At 40.5% G+C, this 20,639-nt stretch overlaps 1 protein-coding gene across 2 annotated transcripts in view; it reads left to right on the top strand.

Moving 5' to 3' along the window:
- LOC134537341 (3'-5' RNA helicase YTHDC2-like) overlaps window positions 1-20,434 on the top strand; it is a 51,001-nt gene extending 30,567 nt beyond the window's left edge. Inside the window, exons 19-26 of one of the 2 annotated variants that reach the window (XM_063377677.1) lie at window positions 378-649; window positions 1,013-1,254; window positions 8,221-8,426; window positions 9,802-9,928; window positions 12,505-12,603; window positions 13,906-14,120; window positions 16,909-17,151; window positions 18,792-20,434. In XM_063377677.1, the coding sequence (XP_063233747.1) occupies window positions 378-649; window positions 1,013-1,254; window positions 8,221-8,426; window positions 9,802-9,928; window positions 12,505-12,603; window positions 13,906-14,120; window positions 16,909-17,151; window positions 18,792-18,980 (1,593 nt within the window). In that variant the 3' untranslated portion in view covers window positions 18,981-20,434. The remainder of the gene's footprint in view (window positions 1-377; window positions 650-1,012; window positions 1,255-8,220; window positions 8,427-9,801; window positions 9,929-12,504; window positions 12,604-13,905; window positions 14,121-16,908; window positions 17,152-18,791) is intronic. The other variant, XM_063377678.1, reaches the window with a different exon arrangement.
- The last annotated feature ends 205 nt before the right edge of the window (window positions 20,435-20,639 follow it).

Genomic DNA, 20,639 nt, shown 5'->3' with positions numbered 1-20,639 from the left:
CGAACTCATAAAAGCTATTTGTAAACAGGCCCCACTCGGATATCTTGAGTAGTTTTGAAATCGCGTTGTTTTTCCTGAAGCTCTGGGCACCGTGTGTGTGCCCGGGTGGGCGGAGCCCTTAAGTGTGCAACCGTAGAAAATATTTTTTGAGCTACGGGTGTAGCCCTCCTAAAACTGTAATTTACAACCCTAAATAACAGATCATTTGGTGCAGTATAATATTGTGTGTAAGTTTAAACTTTATGTTTATTCCAAAAAATTGAGTCTAAAATAACAATAACACCACTGTGTGTGTGGTAGAGTGCGTGTCTGTGCCGACGGCACGGCCGGGTAGTTCCGCGCGGAACGGACACGGCTTGTTGCGCCGCTTGTCGTAGATGTGGCAGCAGGCGCGCACCAACGGCTGGGAGCGGGCGTTCTGCGAGAAGCACTTTGTGTCGTCGGCCACGATGGAGATGGTGGTGGGCATGCGGACACAGCTGCTGGGACAGCTGCGCGCGCTGGGCTTCGTGCGCACGCGCGGCGGCTGCGACATCCGCGACCTCAACGCCAACTCGGAGAGCTGGGCCGTGGTGAAGGCGGCCCTGTGCGCGGGCACCTACCCCAACCTCATCCGCGTCGACCGGGAGCACGCCCAGCTCAGGACGCAGTGAGTCTCGCGGCCGGAGAGTTGTTTGTTTTTTTTGTCATTCTGAAGCGGTGGGTTTTCTCTGGAAAATCTTTGTTTCCTTCCCCCGTCCTCGTTTCGCCATCATTCCGTAGTTCACGATTTCCATTTATTTCAGGAAGGCTAAAAAAAAAAAAGATTGAGGTTTCTCTAATGACCTTGCTGTCTATGAGATGTTAAACCGAAGCAAACAGCGACTACTTTTGTACATTTCATTCAGACAGGTAGGCTAAAGAAAATAGATTGAGGTTTCTTAAATGGCTATTTCCTCAGTGACTATGGTTGTACATGTCATCCCGACCCCAGCCCGGGCAGAGACGAGTGAGCAGATGTCCACTCCGGCAGGAAGGAGTCGCGCGTGATGTTCCACCCGTCCTCGGTCTTGCGGGACGGCTCCAGCAGGCTGCCCTCGGCCGGCCGCTGCGGCGGCGTGGAGGGCCTGCCCTCCGACTGGCTGGTGTACGAGGAGATGAGCCGGACCGGGCGGCTGTGCCACGCGCGCTGCTGCACGCTTGTCACGCCGCTCACCGTGGCGCTGTTCGCCGGCCCCGCGCGCCTGCCCCTCGACGCCGTCAGCGCCGCCGAGAGTGAGTCCCTGGTTCCCCGGACCCTACCCCCCCCCCCCCCCCCCCAGGGCACCAAAAATATTTTAATATCAAATTCATATTTAGTAGGGATGGGGCGAATCCTGATTTCCTCGAATCCGAATCCTAACTCAAATCCTCGACTGGAATTGCCGAATCTCGAACCTGAATCCGAATCTTTTAATAGATGATGTCCACATATCTAATGTAAGTGAGATGTATTCTGCTTGCACTAAAAGTCCCTTGACTTTATCACATGTAGTTTGGTACATTTCTGGTATAGCCTAAGTGTATATAAAGACAAAAAATTTTCTTGAGAAATTTCAGTTTTAGTACAGATTAGCGGTTAGGATTTTTTCTATAAATAAGCTAGAGGTCTGCGAGCCTAAGAATTTTACTTCGAGCCGAGCTCGAGCTTTTGTGGTACAGTTACACTTTTGGGAAATTATTTTTATCTTAAACTTAGTATAATGTTTGAATAAAGTATTAAAATGAAGTGGGCTTATTAATTTTGGGTAAGTATTGACAGTGAGTGTTTACATTTTGCACTGCTAGAAAAAAATAACATTTTTTTTCCATTGAATCTTACCTGTTTCCATTGGTTCATTAGTAACTGATATCATCCAACTAACATAACCAAGTATATGTTTGTGTAAATGTAACATATCTTTGGGAAAATTTCATCCTTGTCAATTTTTCTGGAGTCCTTACTGAGCTTCAACAAACTTAGCACCAAAAATCATGTTGTTTGAAAAGTACATTCACATTGTTTCAACATTTCCACTTTTCAGCACAATAATTCTGAGAGAGATTGTCACAGAGTATTAAATTCTGTTCTTTAATCTATCATGCAGAACAATAATTTGTTCTGCACGTTCAGGAGTTAAATTAGCTCTACGATTGGAGATAGTGTTTCCAGCAGAAGAGAAGCGTCTCTCGCTGGCAACCTGCTTGGCTGGAATGCTTTAGTAAAATTGCTTAACCTCAAAATTAGTGTCATAAATATCTGTAACTGGTCATTAAAGTTTACTCAATTGAAAGTAATAAAAATAAAAGCATTTTACTTCATTCAATTTACACTTGCAAAAAAACATACACACATAAACCTACATGGAAATTAAAGTCTTTTTCAATATCCTGAAATCTGAAATATGTTTACTCATGTCATTAAATGTACAGCTGTATTGAAGAAGCCGATTTTGCCAATATTTAGTTGAATCGGCATTTCTGCCGACTTCCGATACAGTACGCTTGTTAATTTTCGGCCGATATTACTGAAAAACGAAAGAGACTGACATAACCTAAAAATCCACGAGTACCATTTTCACTTTTCGTAGTAGTACTGCATTCTTTCCCATCACATTATTTCTTAGCAACATGTGCCAACCATACATATCAAAGTTTAACATCCTTTTTTTTTCCAACAATGTTCTTTAATTTAATATGTCATAAATAAATAATACATTACTATCACGGTAAATATACATCTCGGTTGTTACGGTAAATATAGTGCAAGTATGGTAGCCATCATGCTTCTGTAGCAGGGCTCGATTTTAGCGCCTGTCCGCCTGCCCGGGACAGGCAAAATCTCGTCCGGGCAGGCAAAATAAAAAAGGCAACTGTCCGGTGGACAGGTGCAACTTGTGACGCCGAGGTTATTCGCACGCACTAATGCAACAGAGGTGATTAATAACATTTATGCGACCGCGACCGCAAATAAAACGTCTTTGACAATATCTATAAATGTGGTACGTCGCACAGCTGATTCCCATGTCTCGTGGTACAGAGGCACAAATACGACAATATGTCGGTTGGTTCGTATGGCATGGATTTCTATTCCGAACAGGTCGTGAGCAGATTACACAGAAACCTCATATTGGTGGATTGGGGTTAATTGACCACCATCTGAAGGCCAAAGCCCTGTTTGGGAAAAACTATTGTCCAACGATTAATGACCGACGATGTAGTCTTCGCGGCATTACATCACGCCGTGTGGACGAATGAGAGGCTTCTTCCGCGCACCTATATAGTAGCACTTCATGACTTGCGATCGCAGATAAATGAATTGCCCGACGGGGAGTGTGTAACTACCCCGCTATTATACGACAAATATTGCCAAACGGTCAAAATTACTCCCAAAATACAGTCAAAATGGCCGTACTTCAACTGGACGCGTATATGGAAGAACATAGCGGACGACGAATTATCAACATCTCTCCGAGCGTCAGCTTTTGCCTTTGTCAATGATCTCACCCCTACGAAGATTAGAAGACGACAAATCTCCCTCGACAATGACGACATTTGTGACCTATGTGGCCAATGTGATACAGCGCTTCACCGAGTCTCTAGTTGTGTCTACTCTAAACCTCTGTGGCTCTGGTGCAGGAGACGTGTAGCAAGACAACTCAATGTCCCACTCCATGACATAATCGTACAGAAAATTTGCTTTTTTGATTTCACAGTGTTTCCGACCGTCAAACGTAGAGCAATAGTGTGGCTCATCATGAACCTGCTTGACTTTTCCTTACACACCCCAACGCCGTATTCTGTACGTGACTTTGTCGACCAACTTCGCCGTGCCCGGTGGAGTATGATCAATTACAAAACGCTGCAACCTCGGTTTGGTCCTTACCTGTTTTTCTTTTGATCTGTGTACCGAACCAAGTAATGTAATGGTAATGTCTGAGTGAATGTAAAATGTAAAATGTAAAATGTGAAAGGGTGGGCATGCGCACTTGAGCCTCTGCCCTATACTTTTCCTATGTATATGTACCATGCCACCAGCATGAAGCTAATTGTAAAAAAAAAAAAAAAAAAAAAATGGCTGCTCTTTTGTGACGGACGACTCTGGCTATTGTACACCGCGGGAAAAAAAAAAAGTAGGTTATGTACAAACCGTGATGAAATCTTCTGAATCATAATTCTTAAAATCTTACGTCCACGTCATGATTCACGTAACATAGTCGTATTCGTATGCTAGAGATGCAAAACGTCTCACACCAATGATGTTTGTTTTTGTTGCCATGTTTTAATATTAATTTCGTTGCAGTGCAGCCAACAATTACGTAATTTACCGTTGTATACTTTCAAAATATAATTTTTTAAATTTATTGTCTTTATAAATCGCGACTTTACTAATTCCTTGCTCTACTTTAACATAGTTTGTTAACAGAAAAGCGTTTTCGCGTGGTTAACATTTCACGGCGTACTCCAGATGCAGTTGACAGTGGCCGCAGTGACTGCGACTGCTTGAAAATTCGCCTGTCAACTGTTGCATCAAAAAAAAAAAATTACTTGTTTACAGAGGACACTGTAATCTTTTACAGTTTATCTTGTCACGGCGATTGTTTAAGTATTTAATTAACTGCGTTACACAATGTGGAAATTCATTATTGGTGCTTCAAAACCACCAGAAAAGAAAAGAAAAACGGACGAGGACAAGTCAGAATATAATGTTAAATGTGACAAAATCGCCCGGTCCCCTACCTTTTTAACGTCTTGGTGTTCCGAGTTTCTTTGGCTTCGTTACGACACAGAAACAAAACAAATGTTTTGCAAAGTCTGCGAAACGCATTCAAAATCATCTGGATCAGTTTTTGTTGCGGGCTGCTCAAGTTTTCGCAAGGGAAACCTAACGTCGCATGCTACAAGCAGTGCCCACAACAAGTCTCAAGATATGGAAGATGCAATACTGACAAAACCTGGACAATCCAAAGCAGAGATGACCTTACAAAGTATTCAAAAGGATATTTTCACTAAACTGGAAATACTGTTTCGTACGTCTCATGCCCTGGCTAAATACGGGCGACCTTTCACAGACTTTGTTTGGCAGTGTATACTTGACACAAAGAAAGGCCTGGATGTTGGTAATACTTACCGCACTGACAAGAAGTGCAAAGAATTTCTGGGTTCCATTGCAGAAATATAACGCCAGGAATTGTAAAATAACTTAAGAAGTGCACCATATATTTCAGTAATGTGTGATGAGTCTACAGACAGTGCTGTACAAGAACAGGTCATTGTTTATGTAAGGTTTGCTGTTAAAGGGGTAATACATTGTAAGTTTGTAGGTGTTAAACATGTAGAAAGGCCTAATGCAGCCCTGATTTATGACTGCATATTGTGTGTTTTAAATGAGTATTGTGGGTTCACCATTTCAGTTTTAAAGCTGCATTTGGTAGGCTTTGCAAGTGATGGTGCAGCAGTGATGCGAGGATTGCATAATGGAGTTAGTACCAAATTGAAACAATCAATTCAGCCCAATTTGGTTGCTATACATTGTCTAGCACACCGTCTTGAACTCGCATTGAAGGCTGCACTTTCTGAAATACCATTGAATCTCAAAGTGGAAAATTTCTTGAAGAAATTATATGCATTCTTCCACCACAGTCGAGTGCACCGAGCGATCTTGAAAAAATATTGTGAAACTCTGAGAATCAAGTTCTGCGTACCTACCAGAGTTGGAGGCACTCGTTGGGTTTCTCACACCAAACGAGCCTTGACAAATGTGCTCAAGATTGTTCCTGCACTTATCCTCACTGCAGAAAATTTACGCCAGGAATCAACGTGTAATGCATCAACTGCTGGTTCATGCAAATTTATTGAAGATGCACTGAACAATTTGGAATTTTTTCAGTATATTCACTTCTTTTGCGATGTAACCTCCATTTTGAGTTACTTTTCACAACTTTTGCAACATCCTTATTTGACTGTAGCAGAAACACAAAAGTCACTCTGTGATACTATCACCATGTTGCAGAAGCTCTGTGACAAAGATGGCTTTCATCTCCGTGCATGCAACAAATTAATTGAAGATGAAGCTAAGCAGTTGAAAGGAGCTCCTTTGCAGACACCCAAGAAAACAGCTGTTATAAATGCAATTGTTGAAAATTTAGAATCTCGCCTTGGAGATAAGAAAACTGGACTCTGTGAATTACTGACTGCTACAAATGTGTGTAGTTTTAAAACGTGTCCTACAAGCATTCAGCCAGAGTTTGGTGACACTTGCATCGTTAGGTTGATACACTTTTTTTCTCCCTCCCTTGTGAATAATGGAGTAAAGTGTAAAATGATTGAGTTGGAATGGACAAGTCTAAAGACCACAGTTTACCACCTGTATAATCCAGTAACCAAAGCAAATTGGAGTGATATCAATCTCAAATACCACACTGAGTATGAAAATGTACTCTCTCTCATTGATCTTGTGCTATCCCTGCCAGCTCACACTGCATATTGTGAGCGAGGGTTCTCGCTCATGAAGTCTATAAAGACAGACTGGCGAAATTGTCTAAATGATGATACACTGTCTGCCCTCATGCGTGTTCAAATACAGTCACCTTCTGAAAGTGAGTTTGATCCAGCACCAGCAATAAATCTCTGGTATCATAATGTTCAGAGAAAACGTCGACCCTTTCCGCCTCCTTATCGAAGATGTTCAAGACAGAATCAGCCAAGTAATTCGTGCAGTGACTCAGACAGAGACTCGTCTGAAAATGATTATTAAATAAGAATGTTAAGTGTGTGATAAGAATAGGTGCAAAATATAGCAAAAATCCTTTTTTCTCACTTTTTCAGCGACTTTGAATTTTTTTTATTTGGGACAGGCAAATTGGATGGCGGACAGGCAAAATTTCGATTACACCTGTCCGTTGGGCAGGTTAAAATATTCCTTAAAATCTAGCCCTGTTCTGTAGTAATTATGGTATTCTACAAAGAATCTTTAGTTCTTATTATGGTAATTATCTTAAAATATCTATTGGCTTTGTACTGTAGTTATGGTACATCATCCATATTTCTTCGTATATTGTTGTTCATTTGTCTTTTCTTCATATTTACGTTTTACGTGCGCCATAATTTGAGACAGAAAGTTTCAGAAAAAATTTTAACGGACTTTATATCACACATTTAATGGCGTAAATGGTGCGACCTCGGGCAATTTAAACGCTTTATACGGAAAAACCTACCATGCGGGACCTCGTAAGTGAGTTTTACTGTATTTTTTTTCCCGTAAATAGTAAAAAACCGAATCCTTTGACGAATCCTATATCAGACCCGCCGAATCTTCGAATCCCTAGGATTCGGCGGATATTGGATTCGGTCGCCCCATCCCTAATATTTAGTTTGATGTTAAAATGAAATTCAAACACGCAAGCATGAATGTTCAATTAAACTTAGTTCGCTTTCCGTTTTCAGCGTGACTAAACCGAAAAATATTTCCAATGCTCGCAATTTAAAGAATGTTGGAGTGAACTGACTTCGTAAAACTGACTTTTGCGAAGTTACGGCCGGTGTTTCTGGATAGCCTAAAACAGCAATATTGAACACGTATTTTTTTCAAAATTTTTTCCCGGAGGAGGACCCCCGGACCCCTCCCCCCCCCCCCCCTCCCACCTAGCTGTGGGGGTATTCCATACCCCCCAGGCCCCCCCGGAAAGGCCCTAGCCTTCTGCCTGACCCCCCCCAAACACTCCTCCAGAGCAAAATCCTGGGCACGCCATTGTCTGGTTCCCCATTTTAGGTTTTCATAAAAGTATGCAGAGGTAGATTTTATCTCACAAAAAATAGAAAATTTAAAAAAAATTTTCTTCCTCAAAGAATATAATATTTTTAACGCCTAAATGGTTCGGTTGCAAAAAACCCATTACGGCTCAGTCTCGGGCCGAATATGATATTTCCTTTTTCTTCTGGATAAATAATTTCATCAATGTTTTGTTATGACGTCTCATTGAACTATCGTCCGTAAACCGACTTTATACAGACAACCGATTTTTTTAGTATTATTATTATTAATCAGTCCGGCCAAACGGTGTTAAAAAAAAGTTCCACGAAATGTATTAAATTTGCTGAGTGAGTGATTCGATGACTGATTATCGGAAATACGACTAATAAATGTTACAGTAGTGTATTTGCATTGAGCCCGGCAACCGGGCGTTGTCGCGAGGGAGACCGGGGGGGTATCGCCGTGCGCAGTGGTACGGGGGGACCGGGCCGCCGACACGGAGAGTGACAGCGAGGCGGAGGAGCGGGCGGACGGGGAGAACACCATGCTGAAGCTGGACGAGTGGGTGGTGTTCCGGGTGGACGCCGAGGCCGCCCACCTGGCGCTGCACCTGCGCCAGAAGTGGAACTCCCTGCTGCTGCGCCGCATGCGGGCGCCGGCCAAGCCCTGGTCCCAGGTGAGCCCCTTCGGCGTCCGCGCCGTGGACAGAACGCCAGTACAACTTACCAACACCGGAATGCAACTTGAAAATTCCAAAAAATGAACCAGCTTTACCAATCAAAATTTTTACTCAAATCTCAAAACCCTAATATTTCAATATAATCAATTGAATAATTTAATTTATTTAGCTGGCTTTTTGTGCCGAAATATAGTAGTATATTTATGGAGAAAAAAATTTTCAGTTGTAGTTATTTGAGGGAAGTTATGCCCTCTGTATGCCATCACCTAGACTTTGAACACTTTTTTTTTTTTATTCCAGATGGTGTTTTTAAGTGCACAGTCGTACACTCCGTAAAGGGGCGTATGTGAGGTCCTGTTTGAACTAGTACAGCTATAGGGACGGTGGAGGCCGGATTGAAATGTTTTATTTCTTTCAGAAAATTGCAAAATAGTTAGGTAAAAAATTTTAAAAAATATTGTTAGGGAAATTTTTCTTGAAGATTTGTATTGACACCCAGATTCATGACCCGGGGCAAGATTATGTGGATGTCCCTTCTTGAACGTTGAAAACTTTTAGATTCACTTAATGTTTGTAACTGCTACAATTCTAAACTTAACTGCAAATATTTCTTCGATGATACTAGTCTCAGAGTGCCTCAGTGTGACGGTCGTCTACAGTATTTGTTCAGTTCATGATAATCATGTACAGTAAACTCCCTATTATCCGCGCATGCTACGAAAAAAATACATCACATAAGTAAATCTGTATTTTGTTACAAGTGAGCAAAATTTGAACTCTACTGACGAGTGTATTGTGTGCAGTATACGGTGAAACGCCACAGGCCTTCTCGGAACTCACGCAGTAGTAGGCTGGCATGCGTTGCAATTTTTGTTTCTGTCGCGCTTTGTTTCTAGTCGTACGGTCGAGCACTTTTTATTTTTACATTACTTTAATGTATTGTATGTTAATTATTCAGTAAAATACTAAAATTTTAGAATCGTTTAAATAGTTTTACTGTTAATTGTAACTTTTACTGTACCTTTTAAGATATTATCAAAATGATAATCCTTATACTCATATCTGTCAGTAAAATAATTACAACTATTGACACCATGCACCCCACTTTTTTTTTAAAAATAAAATACATTTTTTTTTATTTTACACTATTTTTAAATTAAATTTGTTAAAGTTTATTTTCTATTTTTTAGTTGGATTTTCTATAAAAGTGTGTTTTTTTTTTTTTTAGTTTTTTAAACTGTTATTTATTTGTTTTCCATTTTCGGCTCATTTGCGGACTACCCGCGGTGGCCCTGCCGCTCAATGTCGCGGGTAATCAGGAGTGTGCTGTAATTGCTGGTGTTGGAGAGAGCTGGTGGTGTGTGGGGGGCAGGTGGACGAGCAGGTGCTGAAGACTGTGGTCGGCGTGCTGACGGCGGAGGAGCAGAACCTGGGACTGCAGCAGCCGGCCGGCGTGGGGCAGAGACCCCGGGCCATGACCACCGACTGCTACTCCTCCGGTGTGTCATCACTCGCTCCGTTTCCCAATAAGTCCCTCTTCATCCAAAATTAAAATTTTCAAGTTTGTATTTTTTTTTAGGATAATTTTAATATTAAATTATTTTGTTTACTAGAAGAAAAAAAACTTTTTTTAAATACAGTAGAATCATGTTATAAAGTACATCAATAAAGCCTCAACTTTCATACTTAGTTATGAAAGTACTTTATTCTGAAAGTCTATATATTTACCTTTGAAATGTAGTATTTTTGAATTTTTAAAAATAAAGTAGTAGGGTATCAAATGTTACATTAGCTTGGAAGCAAATATTTGTGAAACAACAAGAATTAAAAAAAAAAAATTACTGAACTTAATACAGTAGCCTAAATTCTAGGCCTACATGTACAAAATTTATATCTGTCGAACACAAAATGATAATGGGTTAAACTATTTTGCAGATGTATACATTTATGGAGATAGAATTCCCTTGTTATCTCCTAGGCGAAGTCTCTTGCGACCAGCAGATAAAGACGACTGTTCGTATAGTTTAATAATTTTTTCGCATCTTTTATTATTGTTAACAGTGTAGTGGGCACCAAACCAAATGACCGTGCCACATCTAAACTTTTCTGTCAACTTCTTTCAAAATTTCCACGTTTTCCTTCAAAGCGAACTGCTTGCGTTTCTTTTTATCTTTTTGGCCATCCATCCTGATTAAAATATTCAATCAACAATATTGTTTGCTTCGCGCCACGTCAAACGTTAACAAACCTCGCATCCATAGATAACCATAGCACCGCACTAGTAGCGCGCGTCGCGAGCATGGCTGTGCCAGGCGACATTCCGACCTTAATGGCAACACAAAGCGTGTCGGCCATGTTGTGACACCAAACAGTTCAAAACTTAACCTGCATAAATTAACATTATTGGATTTTCTATTTTGTATATAAGTTAAAATATAATTTTTATTTAACATTTGTATCTGCATTAATTAAAACTTTTAAACCGTGCTCTACAAATAACAAAAAGATGGCGCAGCTAAAAGCAATTGTCTTGAAGAGAGGCGAACAGCAATCGATTGTATAGATCGTCTTGTGCACTAAAGTGTGATTCATGGATGAAGAATGGCATGTTACACTGTAGGTACTATGATACTATGAATTGTTGAGACAGTATTTGTTTACGTTTTATACTTGTTAACGATTCTTGAAAGTGATAAAAATTAATCATAATGTACATTTATATTAAAGAACTCCTGCACAAACACATTAACAATTATGTATGTAAAATTTTCCTGATAACCGGAAAAGAATGGTCGTTGTATTGAAAGGTAGGATACGTTTTTAATGTTAAAGTGAAATATTTTTACATTGTTTACTTTGGTGTTTTGAGCGGGAATTTAAAATCATACGTTGAACTGAAAGATACGTTATTCTGAAGTATGTTGTAACGGAATTTCACTGTAATTATGTAGCTAATTATAAACAAGACTATATGGCATTTTGGCAAAAAAAACATGTCTTGCCTGACAATGTAATGTACCGTTTACTAGGAAATAGAACCTTTTTTCATAATTTAATTGTGTATCCATCAAAATTATTTCTTGTTTGTTGAGCAGGTTAACAGCACTAGCTTCCTCCGAAATTGTACAATATGTACGTGTGTTGGAATTTGCAGTCAGTTCTTATTTATTATTTATCATGCAATCATTCATTTTCATTTGTTTAATATATTTATTTCTTTACTCATGCAGTTAGTTCTTTTTGTATATTTATATATTTATGGATTTTTTAAGTCTTGAATTTTGTGGTTCAGATTTCCAATGCAGATGACATGTTGAATGATAATTCCATTTTCATCAAGGGGTAAGTTGTCTTGCTTAAGGTGGTAGTCTTGGCAAGCAGGGACCTCTCCATTATCTGTGTCTGTATCCACATGCGTTTATTGAATGAGTATTAAAATTAGCTTCTCTAAAAATACTTTTTGGTAAGTAGGATGTAAGTGAAAATAATTAATATTTAATTTCATGTATAATTTCGCACAGCCCGTTGTTTTGAACGCAAGTCTTTTCCGTTAAAGAATACACACATGCACACATGCAATTTACTCAAGAAATTTGGTGTCAGTCACCCAAGAATTTTAAGACTTGCTACTCGAGAAATGTATGGGTCTCTAATCATAATTAACATGTGTGCAAACACGGTACCTGGCGGTAGCAATTTTTTTTTTTTTTCAACCATGTTATAGAAAAACTTCAGTAAAAATCTGTTTTTTTTTAATTGATTTTTAAGTCTACATATTACAGCTCATCTTGAACATTTTAACAGTTTTAAGATCTCTACAAAACATTTCCCATTGATAGCTTGTTGTCATGGATACCGTTTTATAAGAGGCAGTTGGTGATAGTTATTTTTTTTTCTGTATAAAAAATGCAGTTTCAGAATTGTATGGATTTGCAGAAAGTCAAATATTTTACGCTATTAATAAAATTCAATTTTATTAATTTGTTTAACCTTGGCAATGAAAACATAAACTTGTGTTGCAAAGTTCCATTTATAAACTGGGAGGAACTGAACAGTTTGGCTCTCGTGCCACCAGGGTCTCGGCAGATCATGGAAGAAGACGTGAGCAGGGACGACTCCAGTTGCCGCCCGGGCGTCCTCAAGTCCAATGGTAAAGGGACGTCGGACTCGACAGGTACGGTCGCATGCCCCGACTCCCGCGACTCTCAAGCTGTGGGCTGTGGCGTCGAGCGAGGTGGGGACCTGGGTTCCAATCCTGGCCCTTGCCGTCCTCATCTCGGTTCTCGTTGATTCCCGGACAAATTGGTTATGGCTCCTAGTGGTACAATCTTCAAGTTGTCTTCCTGTATTGGAGGCAAACCTTTCACTATTGTGTGAAGGTAAAATACATAGGTAAATGTTACTGCTGTAGATAACAAGAATATTAACCTGGTCGTTATTACAGACCACATGCTACACTGAATCCTTAAAAATTACTAAGAATTTTGGTATGGGTCATTTTCCAACACATACGAATCCAACGCATTGACAATTATGGTGGTGGTGGTTTTTTTTTTTTTTTTTTTTTTTTTTGGGGGGGGGGGGGGAGAGAATTTCTTGATTACCTGAGGTTGCATTGATTGTACCCATATACAAAAACACATTATCATTGTAACTTGAAAATAAATAATACGTGATTGGCAAAAATGTTTCATCATCTAATCTCTGAGCTGCCGCATATAAAAATGCTGTAAACACTTGTTTTGCTCCAGTTTTTAAGATGCGCTGACTGATTGATTACATCGACTTTGCTTTGACAGTGTGTATTAACCAGACCATGGTCAATTTCTGTCCCAGTATACGTGGTGTCTGAGACATCCATCGTGCGACCTCGACATAACCCTAAGGCCATATTCATTTTTTTTAAATTTTCTTCTTATTACTGCTGTTTTCTGGATTTTCCTGTATATATATCACAATAATGAGTTTGCATATTACATAGTTTTCCTCAGATCTTGACAGCAAATATTTACTATATTATCTAGCAACTGTAAGAAGTCATGCAAGCCTTGCGTAACCTTTTACAACTCGGTGAGCGAATTTGTGGACCAACAGCAAATGTAAGAGAGTTATAGCTACAGGAAAGTCTCATGATGAATAGTAATGACTAGGGGTAGGCATTTTTCACATAAAGATCTGAATGCATATTAGGCTGCAACAAGGTATGCCCACACCTGTGGTTCCTTGTGATTGGCTGCCGTCTGCGAGAGAGTCGTTGCCTTATTTGACCGAGCCACTCAGGACTCGTTTGCTTCCGTAATGAATCACTGTGATTGGTGTTGTCACAATCGATATGTACCTGGGAGAAACTAACCCAATCACGAAACACAGACGATGCTACAGTGTTTTAACTTTCATCTAGTCTCGAAATCTTTTCGCAAAGTATGCATGCCCCTAGTGATGACAGGATCACGCGAAGACGTGCGTGTCCCAGCAGGCGAGCGGTCGGACGCGGGCAGCACCAAGTCCCAGGACAGCCAGGCGTCGTCGCCCACGCCGTCGCAGGCCGGCGCGGGCGCCGGAGACTCCCCCTCCCCCGCCCGCTACTTCGTCATCAAGGCGGGCAGCGTGAAGGCGGTGGAGGCTTCCCTCAGCCGAGGCCTCTGGGCCTTCACGCCCAACACGGAGCGCAAGCTGCTCCGCATCTTCAAGGTCCGTGCCTCGTTGCGGTGATGTGGCGCCGATCCAGATGTCCGCATTCAGAGCTTTTTTTCAGGGGAACCCGACCGATGACCTATCACTAGAGACACCTGTATTTCGCGAATACATTTCGTGTCAAGGTATTTCACAAAATACTGTAGCTTTTCTCCTGTTGGTTATTGGCTGAGGTCGGTGAGAGGTGTCGTCCCGCTCTTGACGGGGCCAATGAGAATGTGGTCACCGTACTGCTGCACCCTCACAATTTGCCATGACTCTTAGAAAAAGCTGCAGTGTTTTGTGAAATACCTTGACATGAAATGAAATCGCGAAATACAGGTGTCCCTACCTATCACCAGGTCGTGTTAACTGCGCTACCAATGTTTCTAGTTTGCTCGGAGTTTAACCGTACTGTCGGGTTTCATTTCAGTATGGCGTTAACTGTTTAATAGCGGGTTGTATTTTGCAGTTCCACATTGGGTATTCCTGTTAAAACTATATTGATGTTGAATTATTCCGCATAATCTCAAAAGTGCTTCATTTACAGACCATTCACTGTACCTCACTTAGCAAAAATTCTTGTTTTTAAAGTTTTATATTTTCGTTTCCCCAATCATGAGTTATTGTTATTGGTTTCCAGTTATATCTGCATTGATGGAAGCTATGGCTCATCTGAGGTTTTCATGGCAGGGTGATTCTGCGATGATTTGTTATTGCCTTCTGCCGTATGGATTTCACTTTCTTACAATAAGATCACTGGACAAAAAATTAATCATTCCTGGAGAAATCATTACAGGCATCATTTAATACCATGTAACTCCACCTCTGGACTTGATAACCGCCTGGATTCGGTTAGGAAGCGAGTGCACGAGGTTGTCCAGCTATGTCTCATCCAGGTTAAGCCACTCTGAGGATTTTCTTGTGCAATTCCACCATGTTGCGGGGATGCTGATGTCAGCATTTTGACCCGCTGATCCAACAAGTCCCGCAGATTTTCAATGGGGGGGGTCCAAGTCAGGTGATTTTGCAGGCCAATCCAGATGTAATAGAGCGGAGGAATTGAAAAACAACTGCAATTTTTTTTAAAAATTTGGGTGCTTTGCTTTAAAAAAAAAATTGGTTGTCTGTAAAGTCGGTTTACGGACGATAGTTTAACGTGACAAAGTCATAACAAAACATTGATGAAATGATTGATCCAGAAGAAAAGGAATTATCATATTCGGCCTGAGACTGAGCCGTAATAGGTTTTTGCAACCAAACCATTTAGGCATTAAAAATATTATATTCTTTGAGGAAGAATTTTTTTTTAATTTTTCAATCTTTTGCTAGATAAAATCTGCCTCTGCATACTTTTATGAATACAATTGAATCATTTTTATTGAATTATCACTATTTTGTATGGATACAAAGGAGTGAAATGAAATATGCAATTGAATTAATAAATTTACTTTTATTTGCATTCATTAATTCAAATATATTTATTACTTTTGAAATGTTGCGTGCGCCATATTTATTTTTACAAGTACAAAAAAAATTTCGCAGCTGCTGGGTTTCGAACTTACAACCTTTAGTTTAAGAGTTAGGTACACTAACCACACGCCCACGAGGCCATACTAAGGTAATCTAGTTTCAAATGTTCAAATGATATATATATTTATTTATAAAAACTTTGTTCACGGTAGGGGTATAATATTAACATGATTTTATAACAAATACGCATCCCAAATACACCAAAATTATTTATAATGTGTTACAATATTTTTTAAAACATTGTGCAAAAGATCCCGGGTGTAATTTGAATTATTATGTGTAACTGTAAAACACCATTGTTGGTTCAAAACGTATTTGAATTTTCAACATTACTTTTAAATAACCGTACCGATTGTGCTGAAAATCGGTGGACGATCGTTAAATTACATAATATTAATAATTCAAACGACGAAAATATGATTTAAAAGTCAAATCGATGGTTGTTCCAATCGAGTGGAAGAGAGATGCCACGCATGCGTACAATGAGCATGAAGAGAGAGCCACGCATGCGTACAATGAGCAAACAGAACACATCCGTAGTGGGACACTTTTTTGTGCGTGCAGCCAGCATTCATCGATTTATTAGACGTTGTCACGTCAAAAATAAATTGTTTTATACTTGTCAATTACAGTAAATCCCTGTTAACAAGTTTCTCAAGGTACTTCGCAATTTAGATATACGGGTAAAATATATTTAAAGTGTATATTTGTATGTATTAATAGTTCAGCTGCCAAATTTTGTAAACTTATGAACAATTTTTTATTTTATTTATAAGTGTGGTTTTCATCAATATGGTTGTACCGTGCTTTGGAGAAGAATCTGCATGGAAAATAATAATGCCAGATAAATAAAATGTAATAAATAAATGTAAAATGTCATTCGTAAGGCTTTGTGAAAGTGTCTGCAGAATAGGGAAAGTGTTTTTCTAGTTGCTAGAGACCTGCAAAATTCACGGATTCATTGACCTCTAGGATAGACTCCACCGTCCTTCAAATACTTGCGGAAATGACACCTGTTCATCGGCTACCGACGCGTGAGATGTCTCAACTAGGCTGCCCGTAATTCGGCACTTTCTCGGTTTAGTGTTCCCCATCGGCTCACAGTTCCCCGGATAAAATGCGGGCCGATCGCAGAAGTGGTACGAAAGGTGTAGTTGTTCTGATGCTGGCCTATCGCGGGAATGAACCCGCGAATGTTGCGTGTGTCTGCTGACGGTGTGACGGTTGGAGCGCGAGCGTGACGGTGAGACGTGGCGCGGTGGTTGGGTTGCAGGAGGGCAAGCGCGTGGTGCTGGTGTTCAGCATGCAGGGCTCGGGCCACTTCCAGGGCCTCGCCCAGCTGGCAGGGGACCGCCCGGAGCCCGTGGAGCCTGGCTCGGACCTGGCGGGCCCCAACCTGGGCGCCCCGCTGCCCGTCGAGTGGCTCAAGCGCTCCAACGTCCCCTTCCAGGCCACGCGCCACCTGCTCAACCCCTACAACGAGAACCGGCGCGTGCAGGCCAGCCGCGACGGACAGGTGAGCGCTGTCCCGCTGTCCCTTCCCGTGTTTGCGCCCTTCATGACCAGAGGCCAGGGAGACCCGTCCGAGCATGGTCGCCACCTCGTCCCCCTGCCTCACTCGGCCAACCAGTCTCGTTGTCCCACTGTCCCATTACCGCTAGGGACACGGTAGAATCTCGAGTAACACAAGTGCCGTATTTACCCGCCTAAGGGTCCTCCCTGTGTGTGGGTCCCACCTTTAATTTCGGCCAAAAAAAAAAATACATATATCAACATTTTCACTTCAAGGGTCACCCTCTCGAATATGGGTTACATTGTGTATATCTGTCTTCGCTAGTATTCCATGGACTCAAGTGAAGTAGTCTGTGTGTTCTGTGTCTCCGCTGGCATGTAAGAAATTAAAGTACGGTGTTGACCCTCTGTTCTTGTCTGTTTACTACAGATGTGTGTTAGGCGGCTTACTTCTCCCCTCCTTTCCATATTTACGACCCCTCCAATTCTTGCGCTACCTAACAAAAAGACAAAGGAGAAGGCTGCAATTTTTTTTATACCCTTGTTTTCCTTTCTTCTATTGTATTTTAATTTTTTACCCATTCCTTTGCCGTGGAAAGAGAAGAGGCGGCAAGCTACTTTTTGTCAGTTCCTTCTATAAAAACTAGCACTCACGTTAACACGAGACTGGAGGAATATAAAAGGTGCGCTTATGAATACCGACGACGCCTGCAGTTTTATTGCGTAAGTTCAGTTGAATGCTTGGGAAATCTCATGCAAAATCGATAATGAATGGGTGCAGTTGCCTCATGAACACATGTCAAGATAGACACGTTAAATGTTTGGGTGCCATTTCACGGGACATTTACAGGGATGAGAGGGAGGGGGAGCCGTCAACACTTTCCTCCCAAGAAGACACGAGTACGTTTATTTTATTGCAAAACAGATAAACAGTTTTGGCAACTACTACATTATTTTAATGTTTGTACAGTGGAAACCCCTATTTATTTTATAATCACATAACCAACCTTTGAGAATTTTATTTTGCACAAACTGTATTTTAAAATATCATAAATAATATGTTGAGGTGTTTGACGTAAGTAAGAAACAAGGACACTTTTAGGTCAAGGTTGGCCAACCTGTAAAAAGTAGAGGCCATTTAATTAATTGGGAAATATAATGGGCCAATTTTGTGTATCACAAAGAAGAAACAACCCCTCTCCCTCTTACCCTGCTCTATTTCTCCTTTATTTTATGTCATTTTGGTTTGTCATGTAACACATTTGTAAGCAACTTAGTGTTGTATCAGTAAAATCAAAACTCATCTCTCATCTACGGCAATTTAAATTGATGATTTTCAAATTCAAATTTTGCGAGAATGTGTTGTCTTGTTTGATTTAAATTAATTGAGCAGTGTGGCTGCCACCGCTTCGGGGTGTTTTAAACTTTGATTTAAATTAATTTAGCAGTGTGGCTGCCACCGCTATGGGGTGTTTTAAACTTTAATTTAAATTAATTGAGCAGTGTGGCTGCCACCGCTTTGGGGTGTTTTAAACTTTGATTTAAATTGATTGAGCAGTGTGGCTGCCGCCGCTAGGGGTGTTTCGAACGACCGCCTGTCTGGGAGACGTTGCACGCCCGCCACGGAGGCCCTGACGTTCGCAGGAGATCGAGCCGACCGTCGGGGAGTCGCTGTGCGCCCTCTGGGACAAAGTGCCGCAGCTCGTGCCCAAGTCGTCGCTGTTCGGCCCGCCGCGGGGCCCCCAGCAGCAGGGGCGCCCCATCCGGGGGTACTCGTACCCCTTGTACGGCCCCGGCTACCAGCAGTGCCTGGGGTACGGCCCCCGCAAGTAGCCTGTCCCTGAGCCAGGGGCGCAGCCAGGCGTAGCCCCAAACCTTTCATTAATTTCCTATTCATCACTCAAACAAATTTCATATTAAAATTAATAAAAAAATTTACTGTTACAATATTTAAATTTAAGAACCGAAAACTGCTAAAATAGCACTTGTATTTTACACCTTAAAATCCAAATTTTCCCGGGGGAGGACCCCCGGACCCTCCGCTTTAATACGGGGGGCCATGATTCTTTACACCCCCCATACACAAATCCTGGCTACGCCACTGACCTGAGCCCCCGGCATAGTGTCTGGACTGGTGCACGCAATGCACTAAGTATGCCCTGCCTAATCAAAGACTGTGGTTTTTATTTAATTTGTACTTACTGTGTCACTGTCGTCTTTTGCAAACTAAATTCTTGAAACTTGACGATTGGTGGTAAAAGAAGAGAAAAAAATGGGACCCAGATTGCCGTGAATATGATTGCGATGTCGAAAAACAAAAGTGAGATGAAAATGAGTTTCAGAAGTTTGAAGAAAAAAATGTAATATTGAATGATTTTTAATGTAGATCTAATTTTTATTTTTTTTTTCAGCTCTGATATACAGTTAGATTCTGACTTTGATTCGGGTGAATATGGTATATTTTGTGTGGTCTTACTTGCTCAGTTGATTCTCATTGGGCTTATGATTAAACTACACATACCTATGAAAATGCTCCTTATTAACCATTGTTCACAAGGGAGAATGTTGACTGAATTTTATTTAAAAGTATTTGACAGGTTTTGACAACTCATACTAATTTGCCGATGTATTTTAAAAAAAATTCTCGATTTTGCATTTATTGGTCTTACGTGAATTTCTGCAGCTAAATAAAAATAATCACTTGAAAGTTTTTACTACCGACTCTGAATATAATTCCAGCCCCAAACATTTTGATTATATCTAAACACGCAGGAATTAAAAATTATTTAAGTTAGTAAATTTATACCATATTTACTAACTGTTGCAAGAGTATGGTGTTAGATTTGGTTCACAAACAAAACATATCTGTCCATTAGCACACACCTCCAGTCATAACTTGTGATGTTACAATAAATATATATATATATATTGGTTGGAGCACTAGTTGTGTACAATCGATCAAACATCATCTTAGATGAATTTGATTCAAATTAAAACAGGTCAGGAACAAGACTCTGTGATTGGAATTATTCAATTTTGTGACTTTCCACAAGACATGGCAGGTATTCTTTGGATTTGAAAGTGACTTCATCTTGCAAAAAAAAAAGTTATCTAAAATAAAACCCTTATTTGGCATTGAAGTTTGTTGCGTTGTATTTTCATTAAATTTGTTGTGAGAATGAGGCCTACAAACGAGAATACGTGACGTTTGGATTTCACATGTATTTTTGGATTTAGAATTGAAGAATCATTAGTTAAATTTTTAAGTGCCAGCACTGAACTGTGAACTAAAATAAATTAATTCATCCAAAAGGGGCTGGAGTTGAAATGAATTAACATGACAAAATTAACTGAGTTCAAAATGTTGATCATGCTAAAACAATGAGCATGACATATTTTACGTCGGCAAATAGTTAATACTTTATGATGTCCACATTAAAATATGTATATCTAGTCATGTCACTTGTCATGTGTATGATGAATTGACATATC

Source organism: Bacillus rossius, chromosome 12 (assembly GCF_032445375.1).
Source record: "Bacillus rossius redtenbacheri isolate Brsri chromosome 12, Brsri_v3, whole genome shotgun sequence".
Classification (NCBI taxonomy): Eukaryota; Metazoa; Arthropoda; class Insecta; order Phasmatodea; family Bacillidae; genus Bacillus; species Bacillus rossius.
The sequence above is the reverse complement of the archived record's forward strand: the minus strand, read 5'-3'. Positions and strand labels throughout refer to the sequence as shown.